Source organism: Muscardinus avellanarius (assembly GCF_963383645.1).
Source record: "Muscardinus avellanarius genome assembly, chromosome: 11".
NCBI classification, from domain to species: Eukaryota; Metazoa; Chordata; class Mammalia; order Rodentia; family Gliridae; genus Muscardinus; species Muscardinus avellanarius.
In genome coordinates this window covers 94,876,767-94,896,591 of record NC_137797.1, presented here as the reverse complement: position 1 = coordinate 94,896,591, position 19,825 = coordinate 94,876,767, and the positions used below count along the sequence as shown (strand labels likewise).

The 19,825-nt window shown below is 37.8% G+C and overlaps 1 protein-coding gene across 1 annotated transcript in view; it reads right to left on the bottom strand.

Annotated features, from left to right (window-relative positions):
• CACNA1C (calcium voltage-gated channel subunit alpha1 C) overlaps positions 1-19,740 on the bottom strand; it is a gene marked incomplete at both ends in the record, with an annotated part of 767,761 nt that extends 748,021 nt beyond the window's left edge. The window contains one exon of the mRNA XM_080704956.1: positions 19,602-19,740. Within this exon, the coding sequence (XP_080561082.1) occupies positions 19,602-19,740 (139 nt within the window). The remainder of the gene's footprint in view (positions 1-19,601) is intronic.
• Positions 19,741-19,825: the final 85 nt, after the last annotated feature.

The following is a 19,825-nucleotide window of genomic DNA, read 5'->3' as shown; positions in this document are numbered from 1 at the left end:
ATATTTAGGTCTTTTATCTATTTTGAGTTAATATTTGTATATGTGTTAGGTAAGGTTCCAATTTTATTCTTTTTCATCTAATTATTTTTCGACAATATTTAGTTAAAAGATTATTATTTCCTCCACCAAATGTTCGTGGAAACCTTGTAAAAAATATCTTGACAATATATGGAAGAATTTATCTCTAGGCTTTTATTTAACTACAATGGTTTATATATCTGCCTTTAAAACAGTACTACACTGTTTCAATTATTGTAGCTTTATATGGTTTGAAATCAGAAAATGCACATCTTCTAGCTTTGTTCTTTTTCGAGATCGTTTTGGGTATCTAGAGTCCATATTCCATATTAGGATAGATTTTTTCTGAAAAATAAATAAATAAATGTATGATAGTTTCACCTAAAAAAAAAAGAAAGAAAAAATATTTTCTGGTAAGAAAGAAAGAAAAAATAAATATTGAAATGTTATCTTTAAGTCATCAAAAGCTTGATATCAGACAAATGAAACTGTTATGTGAGATTATCATTGTTATTTTGGATAAATTGCTATACTACTAGATGTCAACCACTAAGCCAAGCTTGGGAAGGAGGGATGGGGAGGGAATGGGGTGGGGATCAGGTAGGGGCTAACTGGGCAATGTGTGCATGTATGTCTACAAAAGTTTTTTTTTTTTTATCCCATTATAATGTATGAATACAGTGCACCAAAAAAAAATGTGTGAAAAAAATAATAAAAAGACTAAAACTAGGGCTGGGGGTGTAGCTTGGAGGTACAATGCCCCTGGGTTCCATCCCCAGTACCGCAAAGAAATAAAAGAAAAGAATAAAAATAGGGCTAGGGGTGTAGCTCAGAGGTAGACTGCCCCTGTACCACAATACAAACACACAAATTCTAATTAAATAACATTAAAATGTAGAATGATGAATATCATTGACCTAGGATAATCATTTTTGGTTTCTATTTCAGATAAATACTTGTTTTAGTCAATATAGATAATATTTTTATTTTAAACTATTATATATTACATGAGATCATATACTGTACAAAACTATAAAAAATAAAATCTCTTTAATGAGATTTATTTATTTATTTATTGTGGTTCTAGGAATTGAACCCAGGGGTATGCTACCTCCAAACTACACTCCCAACCCTATTTTGTTCTTATTTTGAAATAGGATCTCACTAGGTTAATGAGAGTCTTACTACTTGCTAAGGTTGTCCTCAAACCTACGATCTTCCTGTCTCTGCCTCCCAAGTACTGGGATTATAAGTGTGCCACCATGGCTGCTCAACTTAATGTATTTACTTTAAAAATAACTTTCCTAGCTGGGCATGGTGGCACACGCTTGTAATCCCAGCTTTCGAGAGGCTGAAACCAGAGGATCAGCATTCGTGGACAGCCTCAGCTACTTAGTGAAGCCCTCTGTAACTTAGTGAGATCCTGTTTCAAAAATAAAGAATAAAAAATAGGGCAGAGGGTGTAGCTCGGAGGTCAAATGCCCCTGGGTTCCATCCCCAGACCTGCTAACAACAACAACAACAACAACAATAATAATAATAATAATAATAACGTTCCTAAATTCCACAGGGGTTATCTGATAGGAAATACTATTTGGATCTAAGAAATATATATTAAGCCTCATGACAGTTCTAAACGTACGCTATCCACTATAATAGTCAGTACTACATGTGGCTGGTGAACTCTTGAAATGTGACTAGTTTGAATTGAGCTATGCTGTATGTGTCAAATACACAATTTTTTCAGAGATTAGCTCAAAAAGAAATAAAATATAAAAATACTTCATTAATTTTATATTGACATGTTAAAATGATAATATTTTGGATAGATTGGGTTAAATAAAATAAATTCAACTTTCATCTGCTTCGTATTTTTTAGTTTTAAGATTACATATGTGGCTCACATTTGTGGTTCACCATATATTTCTGTCAAGCACACAAGTGTGCTTGTCCCTGTTTCATTTATTTACTTTTTCATATTTTCATTTCTTTTTCTAGTTTAATAACCGCAACTTTGTAAGGGAGACATTTTCACTGCCATTTGGCAAATGAGAAAGCTGAGACCCAGTGAGGTGACAAACACACGTACAGACCCACAAATTCTCATTTCTGTTTCAGTTGCTTTTTCCACATCCCCTGGACTGTTCTCTTTTCTTTTAAACATGGATGCAAATTAAGGCAGCCTTTAGGATGCTTATTTAATTTTTCTTTTTTGGGCGTAGGGTGCTAGGAATTGAACCCAGGGGCATTCTACCTCTGAGCTACACTCCCAGCCCTATTTTATTCGTGTGTGTGTGTGTGTGTGTGTGTGTGTGTGTGTGTGTGTTGCCAGGGATTGAACCCAGGGGCATTCTATCTCTGAGCTACCCTCCAACCCTACTTTTTATTCTTTTTTTGAAACAAGGTCTCACTAAGTTGTGGAGGCCTCACTAAGTAGCTGAGGCTGACAGCGAACCCAGATCCTCCTGTCTCAGCCTCTCAAATCCTGAGATTACAAGCCTACACTGCCATATCCAGCTTAATTTTTCTAATAATTTCCATATAAAGGAAATGAACTCAGTTGCTTACAACAGAGAATGGAAGGGAATGGATCTGTTTACTCCTCTGGGATCATTTTCCTCCCTCTGCCCTTAATGTCTATACTGATTGCCTTTGTAGCCATAGTCATTTGGTTTCAGTTTTATTTATTTATAAAAGCCTTTTCAGTCTCTGATATCACAGTACACAGATAGGCAACCACACTGCTGTAGTGGTCTCAGTTGCCTGTTTAGGTATTTTTAAAAATTTAAATATTTTATATAATAACTTATATATGGTTTTCATATTATCTCATGGTTAATTCATCATCCTTTGGATAAGAAACCCAGCTTCTTTCAGGATTGGATTTTGTATGTGTGTACATGCGGTTTTTTAACTTAATGACAGGGTCTTGCTAAGTTGTCCAGGCTGGCCTTGAACTTGCGATCCTTCTCCCTCGGCCTCTTGAGGCTGAGATAATAAGAAAGGAATATCATGTCCACTTCTCTAGGGTTGGTTTTCTAAGAAGACCCTGATTCCCTCAAGATCTGTATGGTCAAGAATTTCTCTGTAGGTCTTGTCATTTCACTCACTTTGACCTGTGTGTGTCATAGGCAATATTTGAGCTTTTAGGTAGATAGCATATTACAAACTATTAATTCATTTTCCTGTTGATAGATATTTGTGTTATTTCCAGGCTTGAGCTGTTCTGCATAAAGTTGCTATGAAGATCTAGCTCATATATTTTTAGGTGGATATGTGTGATTATTTGTCTTGGGTTTATATCTAATAGTGAAATTGATGGGGTCATGATGTAGGGATTTGTTTAGCTTTAGTAGATAGTGCCAAACAGTTTCTAAAGTTGTGTGCCTGGTGACATTCTCTCCAGTAGTGTCTTAAAACTCTCCAGGTGCTCCATACCCTTGTCAACACTTGAAATTAGTCATTCTAGGAATCCTGAAATGATAGCTCATTGTGGTTTGAGTTTGTACTTTGCCATAATTTATCATGTTGAGCACTTCTTTCTATGCTTGTTGAAATAATCAAATATCTAGCTTTATGAAAAAACAGGTAGTGTTATAAACACTAGGTTTGTATATGCAAATTAAAGCCAAAGTGAGACTCGCTTCATACTCCTTAGAATGGCTAAAATTAACTGATATTATCAAGTGTTGATGACAGTGTAAAACAACTGAAACTTTTACATATTGCTAGTAAGAGTAATATGCTACTCCCAGTTTGGAGCCAGCAATTTCTTATGTACTTAAACATATAGCTACCATATAACCCAGGATATTCCAAATTTGGAGGGGGGCTACTGGGGATTAAGCCCAAGGGCATTCTACCTTTGAGCTACACCCCCAGCCCTGTTTTATTTTTTATTTGAAACAGGGTTAAGTTGTGGTGGGCCTCACTATATTGTCAAAGCTGGCTGCAAACCTGCAATCTTTCTGTCTCTGCCTCCCAAATACTGGGATTGCAAGCATGCCCCAAATCCCCCAGCTCACTCATAGGAATTCACTTAAGAGATATAAAATGAGAACTATGTCCACACAAAAACTTTTGTACAAATGTTCATAGCAGTTTTATTTATAATAGCAAAAAAAAGGCTGGACTAATCCAGATGGCCATCAGTAAGTAAATTGATAAACAAACTAAAGTTTATCCATATAATGGGTATAAGAAGAATTGAACTACTGATATATCCAACAACACAGATGAATTTCAAAAATATGCTGAACAGCCAGACATGGTGGCTCACGCTTGTAATCCCCACACTTGGGAGGCCGAGACAGGAGGATCATGCAGGTTCGAAGCCAGCCGCACTGGCTTGAGACCCTGTTTCCAAATAAAAAAGTATAAAAATAGGTCTGGGAGTATAGCCCGGAGGTAGAAGGGTTTCCAGGAACCCCAGTACCACCAAAAAAAAAAAAAAAAAAAAAAGTGCTGAACAACAGAACCCATCCCTAAAGAATTATAGACTATATGATCCCATTTACATGTAAAGTCTAAGAATAGGCAGAACTAATCTATGATGTTAGAAGTTAGAAAATAAAATTGGTTCCTTGCTGGGGTTGATATAGAAATGAAGGGTACGGGTGTTGACTAAAAAAATCAAATATGACAAAAATGTATTATCTTGTTTTGGGTGGCAGTTACATAAGAGTATAATATGTCAAAACTCATTCAACTATATACTTGAGGATCTCTACATTTTATTGTATATAAATTATTTCTCAGTTTTAAAAAGCAGAGACAAGCTGGGTGGTGGCACACACTTGCAATCCCAGTACTTGGGAAGCTGAGACAAGAGGATCACAGGTTCGCAGGCAGCCTCAGCTACTTAGTGAGTCTCTGCAACTTAGACTCTGTTTCAAAATAAAGAATAAAAGATAGGGCTGGGGGTGTAGCTCAGGGGTAGACTGTCTCTGGGTTCAATCCCTAGTTGAGCAATAAATAAATAAATGGCAGAGAACTGAACCTTACTTAAAAAATTTAAAGAGATTAATATTTAACTATAATCTGTTATCTTTTTGTGGTGCTGGGAATGGGTTTTTTACATGTAAATCATGCTCTATCACTGAGCCATACCCCAGCCCTTTTCTGTTTTATTTTGACACTTACTAACCAGTATTTTTCTAATTCTGATTTCCTCTTCTTCTTCTTGATTAGACTATTATACCAACTCTCGACTTCCTCAACCTGGAAATACAATAATTTTTTGTTCTAAGACACAACCACATTTCATTTGCTTGACCATAACTGAAAGATTTAGGAAAGGTAAGGTACTAAACATAGTTTAGTTTGTAGTTTAGTTTGTATCTCTAGCTTCCAGATAAGTTACAATATGTCCTCTCACAGTAGCTCAAGGCCTTTTTTTTTTTTACATGATCAGAGAATAAAGGCTTCTTTTTGCAGATAATATGAAAACTGTACAACTTAATCTTTTTCCCAAGTAGAAGGAATTGGTCTTCCATTTCTGTCTTATGAGTAAATTTTTCAAAAAGTCAGTTTTCTAGCACAGAGCTGTAATTTTCTTGCATCTATTTTGCAATACATAAACAAATGTATAATAGGTGATTAACAAGTTTTGGTTTTTTTTTTTTTTTTTTTTTTTTTGGTGGTACTGGGGATGGAACCCTTCTACCTCCAGGCTACACTCCCAGACCTATTTTATATTTTATTTGGAAACAGGGTCTCTTAAGCCAGCAAGGCTGGCTTCGAACCTGCGTGATCCTCCTGTCTCCGCCTCCCAAGCGTGGGGATTACAAGTGTGCGCCACTATGCCTGGCGATTAACAAGATTTTAAAATGTAACTATAGATATTTTCTGGATGCCTTTTTTTTTTTTTTTTTTTTTTTGCAAAACTGGGGATTGAACCCAGGGGTATTCTACCTCCTAGCTATGCCCCCAGCCCTACTGTTTATTCTTACTTTTTAAACAAGGTCTCACTAGTTGTGGAGGCCTCACTCAGTAGCTGAAGCTGGCCACTAACCTGCAATCCTTCTGTCTCAGCCTCCCAAGTACTGAGATTACAAGCGTGTACCACCACACCTGGCTTTGGCTGCCTGTTATAAATTAAATTCAAGTAAGTTAGAAAGTGTAGACTTTAATTTCTTCCAAAACTTCAATTAAAGTGTTCCTATACATAATCATAATAAATAGTAGCAGTAGGAAAGTCGAATTTGCAAACACTGATGGGTCATAATTTGGAAGCCACATTGCCCACTATTATGCTTTGTATCTGAAGTGTCCCCCCAAAGCTCGTATGTTGAGGCCTGGTCTCCAGTGCAACAGGTTCAGAGGTGGGGCATGGTGACGGAAGTGGGTGACTGGGGCACGACCTTGAGGGCTATAGCTATTCCTCCCCTCCCCGGCTTCCTAGCTGTCATGAGATGAGTAGTTCTACACCATTCCCTGACTCTGTGGTTTCTAGCCTTGGGGCCTGCCAATCATAAACCAAAATACGTTTTTAACTTTTTATTGGTATATTGTAGTCATACTTCTTAATGGAGTACAAGATGGTGGTGGCCAAAATAAGTTTCTTTTCTTTTCTAAGTTGGTCTTGTCAGGTTTTTTGGTCACAGTGATGAAAGCCTAATTAATCAGGAATGGCGTTGTCACTATGACTAAACTGAGCATGTGCTTTAGAATCCTTTGAAATGAGTTTTCGAAAGTTTGGAAAAGTTTGGAGACGCAGGCTAGAGAAGAATGATGTAAACAGAGATTAGTGGGTGATTCTGGTAGGAGCTTAGAATGTGGACAGTAAAGACAGTACTCCTGCCGGGCGTGGTGGTGCACGCTTGTAATTCCCGCGCTTGGGAGGCAAGACAGGAGGATCATGCAGGTTCGAAGCCAGCCTCGCTGGCTAAAAGGCCCTGTTTCTAAATAAAAATACAAAATAGGTCTGGGAGTGTACCCCGGAAGTAGTAGGGTTTCCAGGAACCCCAGTACCACCAAAAAAAAAAAAAAAAAGACTCTATTCTTGATGTTTCAAATGGAAATGAGGAGAGTGGGTTGGTAATTGGGACTAGAGGACATTCATGTTACACTCTGAAAAGAACTTGTCTTTATACTTCTGACCTGAAACTCTCTGTGAGGCTGAATTTAAAGATGACAGACTAATACTGGGCGTGGTGGCGCACGCTTGTAATCCCCGCACTTGGGAGGCGGAGACAGGAGGATCGCGCAGGTTTGAAGCCAGCCGCGCTGGCTTAAGAGACCCTGTTTCCAAAAATAAAAAAGTATAAAATAGACTTCCGGGAAGATGGCGACCAAGAAAAGCGGGGCTTAAGAGCCCCGCTAACAACCAGTCTCCATTACCACAAAATCAGCGCCTTTCATAGCCAGAAAACACCATCACCAGAGAAACAAAAAAATCACCAGGCTCCAGAGAGAAAGTGGTCTGAGAACAGAGCTCAGAGCCACAGAGGAGATACACCGGCCTCGCGCCCGAGGACGCGGCAGCAGCACCATACTGCCGGCGGCAGCAGCGAATTCACCGGACGGCTAAAGTAAGCCGAGGTGAGCCGCTGCGGAGCAGCCAGGCGGGATCTTTCGGCGCAGGGAGCATCTAAAGCTCCCAGTGGCTGAGCTCAGCACACGCTGCAGGGACTCAAGAGTGGAACTCAGAGCCAGAGAAGAAAAAATACGCCAGCCTCATGGCCGAGGGCGTGGCAGCAGCGCCATATTGCCACCGGCGGCAGCAGCAGTGAATTCACCGAGTCCAGTACAGCTACATCTGCGTACTCAAAAACAGTGAGTCAAATTGCGGGCCACAGAGGAGAAATCCCATTACTGTACTCCCTGGGACTTGACCCAGTGGGGGAGTGGCGGTGGCAGAGATATCACACCATAGGAGAACGTGCAACCTGGCACCCCCCATAGTCTTAAGCAGCCTCTATCGACTCCCTGGGTCGGAGACTCTGTGATACAACCCAAAAAGGAGTAGTGGGGTCAGAGATACTACAGACTCGAGATCCAGAGCACCTTAAGCGATGTCATAGTGACCCAAGGGAAGAACCCAGAGAAGGCACAAACTTCCGAAATCATGGGAAAGAGGAATAACACTGGAGCAATGAATGCCCACAACCCCACAACATCAGAACCCGATAAAACAGAAAATCAGAGATTTCTAGAAGATCAAATCAGGAAAATAACTGTAGAAATAATAGAGGTGCTTCGAAAAGAATTCAGAGAGAGCCAAAAAGAGATAAAGGATGCAATTAATGAAGTAAAGGCCTCAATTCAAAGCATGAACAACCGATTAGACCACATGGAGAACAGAATCTCGCTCTTAGAAGATGATCATTCCAAAAATGAATGCATAGTTTCTAATCTAGAAAAAATATCCGACAGCAGGAATCTGACATTGAAGAAATATGGGCCCATTTTAAGAAAAGAAAGTGAAACCAAAGGGATCAACAATCTCTTCAAGGAAGTAATAGCAGAAAATTTTCCAATCATAGAGCAAGAGGTTGATACACAGGTCCAGGAAACTTATAGAACTCCCTTTAGACAGGATCGGAGAAGAGGATCCCCACGCCACATAATTGTCAAAATGACCAATGTGGAAGCCAAGCAGAGAATCTTAAGCGCAACAAAAACAAAGGGCCAAGTGACATTCAGAGGCAAACCAATTAGAATCACTCCAGACTTCCCAAACCAAGTCATGAGAGCCAGAAGGGCTTGGAGTAACATATTCCAAACTCTGAAAGAAAACAACTTCCAGCCAAAAATGTCCTACCCAGCAAAACTTTCTATCAAATTAGATGGGGAAATAAGAAGCTTCCATGACAAACAGAAACTGAAGGAATTTATGTCTTCAAAACCAGCGCTAGAGAAAATACTCAAAGAGATTAACTACAAAGAAGAAAAAGGTAACACACACCAGATCCAGAGAAACAAGATTTTCCATCCAACAGACAACTAAGATTGGTTATCTGTGGAGATTTATTTTTTATGTTAGTCTTTTACCTATCTCTTAATTGTATTGTTTGCCTTTATTGTTGTTAATTTTTAGGATGTCTAGTTGGAATATTAATATACCTTCAGATATAGCATTTGGAAATATTTTATCCATTTCTATTAGTAACTTTTAACTCTGTTTACATTGTCTTTGGATATACAATATTTTTTTTATTTTTTAGGGAGTTTGTATACTCTTCTGTTGCCTGTGCCATTGAAATCATATCCAAGAAATCACTGCCAATTTCAATGTTGTGAGGTTTTATGACCCAGATTTTTTTCTAAAAGTTTATAGTTTTAAGATTTATATTTAGGTCTTTTATCTATTTTGAGTTGATATTTGTATATGGGATTAGGTAAGGGTCCAATTTTATTCTTTTCCATGTAAGTATTATTTTTCAACAATATTTAGTTAAAAGATTATTATTTCCACCACCAAATGTTCGTGGAAACCTTGTCAAAAATAACTTGACAATATAGGGAAGAATTTAGCTTTAGGCTTTTATTTAACTCCAGTGGTTTATATATCTGCCTTTAGAACAGTACTACACTGTTTCAATTATTGTAGCTTTATATGGTTTGAAATCAGAAAATATATATCTTCTAGCTTTGTTCTTTTTCAAGATCGTTTTGGGTATCTAGAGTCCATATTCCATATTAGGATAGATTTTTTTCCTGAAAAATAAATATATAAATATATGATAGTTTCACCTAAAAAAAAAAAAAAAAGAAAAAATATTCTCTGGTAAGAAAGAAAGCAAAAATAAATATTGAAATGTTATCTTTAAGTCATCAAAAGCTTGGTATCAGACAAATGAAACTGTTATGTGAAATTATCATTTTTAATTTTGGATAAATTGCTATAATACTAGATGTCAACCACTAAGCCAAGCATGGGAAGGAGGGATGGGGAGAGAATGGGGTGGGGATCGGGTGGGGGCTGACTGGGCGATTTTGGCATGTATGTCTACAAATTTTGTATCCCACTAAGATGTATGAATACAGTGTACCAATAAAAAAAAAAAATAAGAAAGAAAAAGAAAAAAAAAGTATAAAATAGGTCTGGGAGTGTAGCCCGGAGGTAGAAGGGCTTCCAGGAACCCCAGTACCACAAAAATAAATAAATAAATAAATAAAAGATGATGGACTAATTAATCTTGTGAAAGATTTTAAGCCAGCACAACATTCAGGAGATGGTATGGGTGTTGCTGGAAGCTTTTACATTGATTTATTGTGATAATCGGGAGCAGAAAGCAGAGGGGAAAATCTTTCAGAAGATTTTTAAAGAATTGCAGTTTCTCCAGAAAAGGATGTGTAAAACTGGGGCCAAGAAAGGTTGCTGAGGAGTTTGCGGCCACTAAAGAGAGGTTAAGTACTTTGCACAGAGACAACAAACTCAGGAATTAGCATGACCCCAACCTTCAGAGGCTCAAGGGCTTAACTTGAAAATGTGTTTGAAAGAGGTATCTTTCAGAAGAGACCTTGGGAGCATTCTGCTCTCAAAAGGCTGCCTAAGAAGTTGTTTCCCTAAGATTCATTTCACCAAGCTCAACCTCTCAGGTACTCAGAGTGCACTGCAGCCTTGGTTCAAGGGGCCTGGCTACTGCTCGGTTGGCACCAGAACTTGATGTCTTCATTGTGATACTGGTTCTGCAGGCTGCTGGAGTTGAGGGTTTGCAGGAAGTTTCATGGAGATTTCAGAGGAAGGCCTGGGAGGCCAGGCAATGTGTAGCAGGGTCAGAACCCTTGCAGCAGCCCCGAGAGGGCCATGAGTGGAGATACAAGAATGAAGTTGTAATGGAGACCCAGTGGCTGTGGAGAGCAGAGCCAGGCTAAGAGAATGGCCACTTGGGCTGTAACTGGCAAGGCTATAGGAATAGGGCTGCTCAAGCCCTTTGGAAAGCACATCTCACCACCATGCACCCCAGAATTTGAACATGGAGCTACTTAATGTTTGCCCTGCTGGGGTTTGGTTTTCCTTAGTCTCATCCCTTTTGGAATAGGAATGTTTACTCTGTGCCATTGGATAATAGGAAGTAAGTTGCTTATTTTATTATTTTTGCAGGGAATAACAGCCAAATGTTTGCATTGAGTTTCAGAGGAGACTTTGGATTTAGGCTTCTGAGTACTGGTGAAACTGTTAAGACTATGGGGATTCTTAGAGATGGACTGGATGCATTGTGAGATGGGCATGACCTTTGGGGGCCAAGGGCAGAGTGTTATGGTTTGGATCTGAAGTGTCCCCAGAAAGCACATGTGGTGAAGCCTGGTCTTCGATGCAGCAAGAGTTCAGAGGTGGGGCATAGTTGGAGGAGTGAGTCACTGGGGGCATGGTCTTGAGGACTGTATCGTTCCCTGCCCACCCCCTCGCCTTTCCAGCTCCTCAGAGCTGAGTAGCTTTCCTCTGCCGTGCCCTGCCACTGTGATGTTTCTGCCTTGGGGCTGGCCAACTATTGACTAACCCTCTGAATCCATGAGGTATTTTGGTCACAGCAATGAAAAGCTAGCACACTTACTATACTCAGAATACATTCTGTGAAATCAATCTTTTCCCTTCAATTAGACTACCATTCATTAGTTGGTTATTGACGATATGAGCATGAGTAATAAATTACAGGCCCCTTGCAGAGAGAGCCCATATCTGTTATTTGTATTCTGTGGTACCAAATACATACAAAAAGCAAATTGATCTGAATAAGAAAGAGATGTATACTATAAACTTAAAGTAATTCCCACATCATTTGTATAGATTTTAGAATTGTCATATATGTATCTGTGCCTGATGATTTTGTCTATTATTCTGGAATATCAGTATGCTTAAGACAAAGTTTTAAAGATACTCTGCTTGAAGCGATTGATTCAGAAGAACTTTGAAGAGCCGGGCGTGGTGGCGCAGGCTTGTAATCCCAGCATTTGGGAGGCTGAGACAGGAGGATTGTGGTTCACAGACAGCCTCAGCTACTTAGTGAGGCCCTTTCCAACTCAGTGAGAACCTGTTTCAAAATAAAGAATAAAATATAGGAGCCGGGTGTGGTGGTGCAGGCTTGTAATCCCAGCATTCAGGAGGCTGAGACTGGAGGATCGTGGTTCACGGATAGCCTCAGCTACTTAGTGAGGCTCTCTGCAACTTAGTGAGACCCTTTTTCAAATAAAGAATAAAAAATAGGGCAGGGGATGTAGCTTGGAGGTCAAATGCCTCTGGGTTCCAACCCCAGACCCACAAAAAAACAGAAAAATAAAAATAAGAAAAAAATAAATAAAAAATAAAAAAACCTTATGCTGGCAAAAAATAAATAAATAATTAAATAAATAAGGCTGGGAGTATAGCTCGGAGGTAGAATAACCCTGGGTTCCATCCCCAGTACTGCAAAAAAAACAAAAAAACAAAACAAAAAAAAAAAAACCGAAGTTGCTCAGCTCTTCAAAATCCCTCCTCATTCCCCATTTATGATAGTGATTGAAAATTCTACCTTTCACACTAATAAACAATAACTAAAGCTGAACTGTATGGTCACTCTTTCTGGGACCAAGGATGTAGACTTTCTGTGCCTTTTTTTTTTTTTTTTTTTTGTACTAGGGATTGAACCCAAGGGCATTGTACCTCCAAGTTATATCCCAAGCCCTTTTTACTTTTTATTTTGAAGCAGGGTCTCACTAAGTTGCTGAGGGCCTTCCTAGATTGCTGAGGCTGGCCTTAAGCCTGTCATCCTTTTGTCTGAGCCTGAGCCTCTCACATATTGGGATTATAGGCATGTGCCTCCATGCCCACTTCATTTTGTGCAGCCTTTTAGATTTCAGATTACATGGAAGAATAAAATTTTTTTAAACTTACCAAATTTTAAGACCCTGAGGCTTCTTCACCTTTTCTTAATCTTGAAATCAATTCAAACAATTGCAAAAGCAATTTGAAAAGTTAAAAGTGATCCCCCTATTAATTTATTACTAAGAAAATGTAAGCCACATTTATTTGCCCTTAGATAATTGCGTTTATTTTTCCTTTTTAAGATATTTGCTGGTATACTGATATCCTCAAATAGTTTTTAATCTTCTTTAGGTCTTAAACACCATTGAGAATCTAAAAATTTTCCTTTCCCTCTCTTCTTCCCTTCCTTCCTTTCTCAAGTATTTTTGTTTGTTTGTTTGCCTACTGTATGCCAGATATTGTTCTAAGGGCCTATTATTTTGTACTTCTCCACCCTCAAAAATATTTGTGTGTATACATACCCTTTTACAGACAATTTTAGGGGTTTTATTGAACTCCTGAAGCCCACTAGGGTCAAGAAATATCTTGAAAGTAGCTATATAGCTAAACATACTTGACTTTTTTTTTTTTTTTTTTTTTTGGTGCTGGGGATGGAACCCAAGGGGCATTCTGCCTCCAAGCTACACTCCTGGCCCCAATTTTTATTTTTTATTTTGAAACAGGGTCTCATTGAATTGCAAAGGGCCTCACTAAATAGTAGCTGAATCTGTCTTCAAACCAAGATCTTCCTGTCTCAGCCTCCCAAACTCTGGGATTACAAGTGTGTGCTACCACGCCCAGCTCACACTTGACATTTTTACCAGGCAAAAACTTGGTATTTGTAGGAGTAACAGGAGAATACTTTTATCTTTGGGATCTGCCTAGCAATATAAGATCCTCAAAGTAAATTCATTCAAATTGCAAATAATGTGGAATGGGAGACAAATAATTTGACATGTCATAGCCAATCAAACTAGGTAACCTGTACAATCTTGAAGCTCTTTTACTGTATGTGAGAGGAGTAGTTGATTGCCCTAGGTAACCTTCAAGGTCTGTAAGTCTGTGGCTCTTAATGAGAAAGAAATAGGGCAACTGAAATTTAAAAACTATGATATGGTCACTGAGGCTCATTTTGAGTCTTTAAGCTTCCCTTGCCATTCTAACAGAAGAACTGACTTATTTATTATATCCCATTACATAGAAAGCTAGTGTGTTTTATTTATTTACTGTTTTGTGGTTCTGGGGGTTGAACTCAGGAGCGTTATACTTCTGAGCTCCATCCCCAGGCCTATTTTATTTTTTTCTTGGAAATAGGGTCTCACTAAGTTGTGGAGGGCCTCACTAAGTTGCGAGGCTGGCTTCAAACCTGTGATCCTCTTGTCTGTCTCCCAAGACTCATGTGTCACTGCATCCTGTTGGGTGTGTTTTCACATGTGATTAAGGGCTTTTCATCTACTGTGACTTGAGTGATGGAGTTTGTCACTCTGATCTTAATTCTAGAATTGCTTTTTGTTCTTTGTTAGGACTCTGTTCATGCTGAAAGAAAGGGATCTAAACTCCAAAGGGGATAATTTATAACTTATCTAAAGAACTGCCATTCTTTCAATTAAAGAAGGCTCTGAAAATTTTCAAGTGAAGCAAATTTTCACATTTGAGGCTGTGGTATCTCTGGATTTCATATTTTTATTTTTCCACGTGTTGAGTTATGATATATGATAGCTCCTTGAACCACATATGCACAAGCATGTACAGAATGGTAACCCATACTGCTCTTCATCCTGTCCGCCCAGCTTACACAGATTCTACACTGCCATGATAAATTACTAGGGGCCTTACATGCAGGACCTTCACATGAACTTAGAGAGAATATTTATTTAACTTAATTTGGCATGTTCAGATTAAGCACCCATGTGGCAGAGCCATAGATGGTGACATATACCTGCTATGTGAGAGTAAAATCAAAGTGAAGTCACTTCAGTTTTATTCTCAACCATGAAGAATTCTTGGCTTTACCAAGGAAGCATCCCTAGAGTACTGTTTGGATTCATATGCTGCTTTTGTGGCTTAAAATTGTATGATATTTTATATTTCTGTTTAAGAGAGCCCAATTTGGCACGAAAGTCTAAATCTTGGCAGAGAAAAACTGGATTCCCAAACATTTTTTAACTGCTTAATGAATGAAATATCTTTCAGTCTCCCTGACCAAACATAGGGCTTTGCATATTGTAAGTGGTCATTATGTCTGCATTGAGCATTCATATGTATTCTTTCATATTCTGTTTTTTATGTTGCTGAGATTTGTCCAGAAATCAGTTAAAAAATAATTCTAAATAATATGGTTCTGGAATCAAGTTTAATTCTTAATCCACAAAAGGAAAATTTATGATTGTTCCATGTTCTTATGGGTTTTGGAGAAAGAAAAGCAATTTTGGCCAAGAATTGGTGTTAGAATTATTCTATATACAACCTAAGAGCTCTCATTTCAAAGTAGAATCAAAACATGACTTAACTGTTTACAACATAAAGGGCTTTTGGAAAAACAATGTTTCTTAATCCATGTTCACAGATTAAGGCTAGAATGAAAAAATACAGAAACTCTGAGCCACTTCTTCCAAGTAAGTATAGCTAGACTCCTCTGACTAGACCACTGTTATGTCCAATCTTAGAAATCTTTCAGTGATCATGTGTTTTATAGTTACACTATTTTCAGCAAAGCTATTCTATTATTGTTAAACACTTGATTAAATAATCTGATTCAAATATGAGGAAACCTCTTCTTCAATGGAACAAATTTTTCACCTCTAGAAATACTCTCTGATATTTACTTTAAAAATACCTTTCTTACAAACTACAATTAGCTGGACTGGATTTATTTCTCTATATTGAGATTTATTTGAGATAAAGGATTTTCAGTGTGTTGCTGGAATAATCGACATTGCATACAATTCTTATATTTTAAGATAATATAAGTACATAACCATTAAGCTTGAGATTACTATTTTCAAACATGACTAAAATATAAATACCATAGTTTTCTGCTAGACCAAATTACTATTGGTAATAATACCCTGTGCTATGTTTTTCCATATAAAGAAAAATGCATCTGATTTTACAGATTGGTTGGATCGTTTGAGCTCTTACTTAGCAATTCCTGACAAGTAGTCAGAAAGAATAGTATGTGTTAGAATTGTTTAATGATAAGTACACACAAAACGAGTACATTAGTGCCTGCATAGTAGGAGACCAATATAAATATATAGTCTCTGGGAACTCATATCCTAATGACAAAATCCCATCAACATTTCTTATGCCCATGAATATAAAGTATTTGAAGCTAAATAAACTCATAGTGAAGTTCCAAGGAGAATAAAAGGAACATTGTGAAGAGCGAATTCTCAGGCTGTGGTCTTTGGTAGAAAATGATCAATTTGTAGAGGATTCTAGCATATCTAATCCATGATGTTTAATTAAGCCAGAATTGATACTAGCAGTTACAAAGATTATCAATAGTGTAAGATCTTAAAGTCTTAAAAATTGCAGTTTAACTCAGTAAACATTTGTTAGCCGTCTGCCACATGGTAGTTGCTATGCTGGATGTATTAACGAAGTTCTATTTTCCAGGAACCTATAGTCTAATGGAGAAAATACACGTGTACTTTTTTTTTTATGTGTGTGTATGTGGTTCTGAGGGGATTGAGCCCAGAGGCATTCTGCCTCTGAGCTATACTCTTAGCCCTATTTTATTTTTTATTTTGAAACAGTGTCTCACTAAATTACTGAGGCTGGCCATGAACCTGCAATCCTCCTATCTCAATCTTCCAAGAACTGGGATTGCAAATGTGCACCACCATGCTTGGCTAGTATTTAATTGTTACTTTTTCTAGTACAAAGATGTACAAAAAAATTATATGAACAAAGAAAAAATTGGGAATTTAATCCTAGAAGAATAAGACTGGGCCTTCAAAGATGGGTAAGAGGTCGAGCCCGGCGTGGTAGCACACACTTGTAATCCCAGCATTTGGGAAGTTGAGACAGGAAGATTACGCAGGTTCAAAGCCACCCTCAGTGATTTAGTGGGCACTTTGCAAGTCAGTGAGACCCTGTTTCAAAATAAAGAATAAAAAAATAGGGTTGAGGGTGTCATCCGGAGGTAGAATGCCCCTGGGTTCCATCTCCAGTACTGCAAAATAAAGATGGGTAAGAGGTCAAAGAAGGGGAAAGATGTTTTAGGGAATTCCTACTTGGTATTTGTGGCCTAGAAGATTTTGAGATTAATCAGCAAGATTATGAACAAAGTAAAAATAAAAACTTACGTGGCCAACAAAGCAGAATAAGTTGTTCATATTTTTCTTTATTAACTATGGATCTTCCTAATGATTTTTAGAAATTTCTTTACTCTGTTAAGTCTCTTAGAGAGTTTCCCAAAAAGAATAAAATTAGGCATTAGCATATAATAAATATGCCATTTGACCTTTACATACTCCTGAAAGTAATAGCAGAGGTCAAGATTCCCAGTTGGGAAGGGGATGACCTCTGTGGAGATTAGAAGATCTAATGACATAACAGGCATTTGCTATAAATGAAAACTTCCTAAAAGATAAGTCCATCTTTTACTTTTACATTTATAGTTGGAAAGTACCTATTAATTTAATCCAAATCTTTAGTTACAAGATTTTTGTTTATTTCTTTGTTTTAGTGACATTAACTTTCTAATGAAGTTAATTTATTTAAAAAGGGGAAGGTTGTTTTTACTGTTCAGGCTTTCTACTGTTTCACCACAAATGCTCATGAATATTTGTCACCCATAAAATAAAAACCTTTTCTCATCTGCTGTGAACCTTCCAGTATCCCGAGATCATGGGATCCCTGATTTGTGAGGTGCAGTAAAACCATGTCATATGAAAAGAACCAGACCAGGGGCCAAAGATAACAGTGCTATGTAGACTCTCCATGGCCAGTGGAGATTTTGTTTTACAAGATGTGTCCGTGTTTGGTCAGTAAAGCTAGTGCAGAAGGTGAATGAAAGAACATTACTTTAAAGGCATTAAAGACCTGGCCAAAGGAAAGCATTGTGAGTGCAGACATGCCAAACTGGGTAGAAGCTCAGGATCCGCGGACAACCAGCCAAGTACAGCCCTTGTTCCCATCTATGGATGCCAGCACACAGGCAGTGAAATCGCAGCTGTAGCATTTATGGCTTTAAGAATCCTGCCACTGCTAGAAATCCTCACTCCCCTCTTCTTTTTCGTCCTCCTTCCCCCCCAGTCCTTCGTGTCTTCCTTTTCTCCTTCCCTTTTTCCTTTTGAGAGTTCACATGAACCTTGGTTTAAAGAGGTACGATTCTAATCTTATAACTAAACCTAGAAATCAATCTAACACTTAAAAGTTTTTTTTTTTTTTTTTAGTAATTCATTTACATTTGGAAGGCTCCTTGGGAAGGGGCATATTTAAGGGAAAACAGATTTAATAAAAAAGATGACTTTGGCTAACTCATTGATGCCTTGTTAGACCAAGATTCCTCACTAGTGAAATAGATTACTGAATTGAACACTTCTTTTAGTTGGCTTCCAGCTCTGAAATATCATGGTTCTTTCTTCCCAGTTTTTTTTTTTTTTTTAAGTATCTGTAGTCTTTCTGAAGGGTGGAAGCAGATACTACTAACTAGTCATCATCAGTATGGTCAAACCTGTAAAAGCTTGAACTAAATAAATGGTACAGTAAATCAAGAAATACTGTATTTGAACAAAGTCTCAAAAACAAGTGTATATATCAAACAAACAATTAGATGTTCTTCATCTTTCCATTGTGGTTATTATTCTATTCTTTTGAAAAAGATTTCATAAAAGGAATGGAGTTCGAAGGAGTTGTTTCTTTTTTTTTAATTGGGTTTATCCTGAAATGCCCAGAAGAGATTTGCATGACTTATCACTGCCATGTTTCCATGGCTTTCCTAGTAAAAAGAGAGAGCCTGACAGCCTTCCAAGAGAACCACATTTCCCTATCCATTTGACAGAAATAAGTGGAGGGAAGGAAGGAAGCAAGAAGCGAAAGAGCAGGCACAAGTATCACTAGGGCAGATATCTCACCTTTTTAAACTCCACCCATGCATCATTTATGCATTTATATTCCACTTACTATGTGAATATATTCCTTTTTTCCTTTTGAAATTTTTACACAAATGTTAGCCCATCTTTTTATGGAGTTGAAAAAGATTTGGAGTAAAATATAGAACAAATGATAAATAACTTGAACAGGCTGAATAGGAATATTTATTAGGAACAAAAACAAGATGGGATAAATCCCTGTGAACATCCAAAACAAACCAAACCAATGCACCATGCTAATAAGAATCAAAGGTTCCAAATGAAAATGTGCATTTCAGTGACATTTGATATTAGCACTAAGGATCCCTTTAATCTCTTAAAATTTGATCAGTTTTTTTATTTTTCCACTGAAGAAATTTAAAAAGAAGAAAATGCTATTATTGAATATAATCCCCTTTCTATCTTATTGGTACCTACAAAATTCAGACATGAAATCCAATATGGAAACTGGCATATCCCTCACCTCTTTCACAGAATGAAAAGGAGTGGAGAAGACTGTTTTACTGTGTAAAGGCAACATTGCACTGCCTGTTGCCTCAAACATCACCTTTGTTTAACTGAGAATTCTCAAAGGGTGGCATTAACCAGGACAGCATGATTTTAAGCAAAATTTCACAACAGTGCTGTTAAAAGTCCTGATAAAATACAAAGAGGATTGCCAAAGAGCTGTGTCCTTGGAGTGGAGAGTCACATTCTAGGTATCTTAGGCAATTTAAATTCCTGCCTGCTCTTCCTATCCTTTGGTTTCTTACCTCCAGGAGAGATGTAGAAACAGTTGAGCTCAGCTTCATGCACCAGTGTACCTTTGAACTTCTCCTCTGTTTCTGCAGACTGGTGGCTGGAAAGCGGCTGGTATGCAGGTGCAGTGGGCTGAACAAAGGCTCGAAGCATTGTGAATTTCCGAATGTGTATGTCGATTCAAAAACCAAACAAAATCCTGCTGTGATCTTTCCTCCTTGTAATTCTTTTTAAAAAT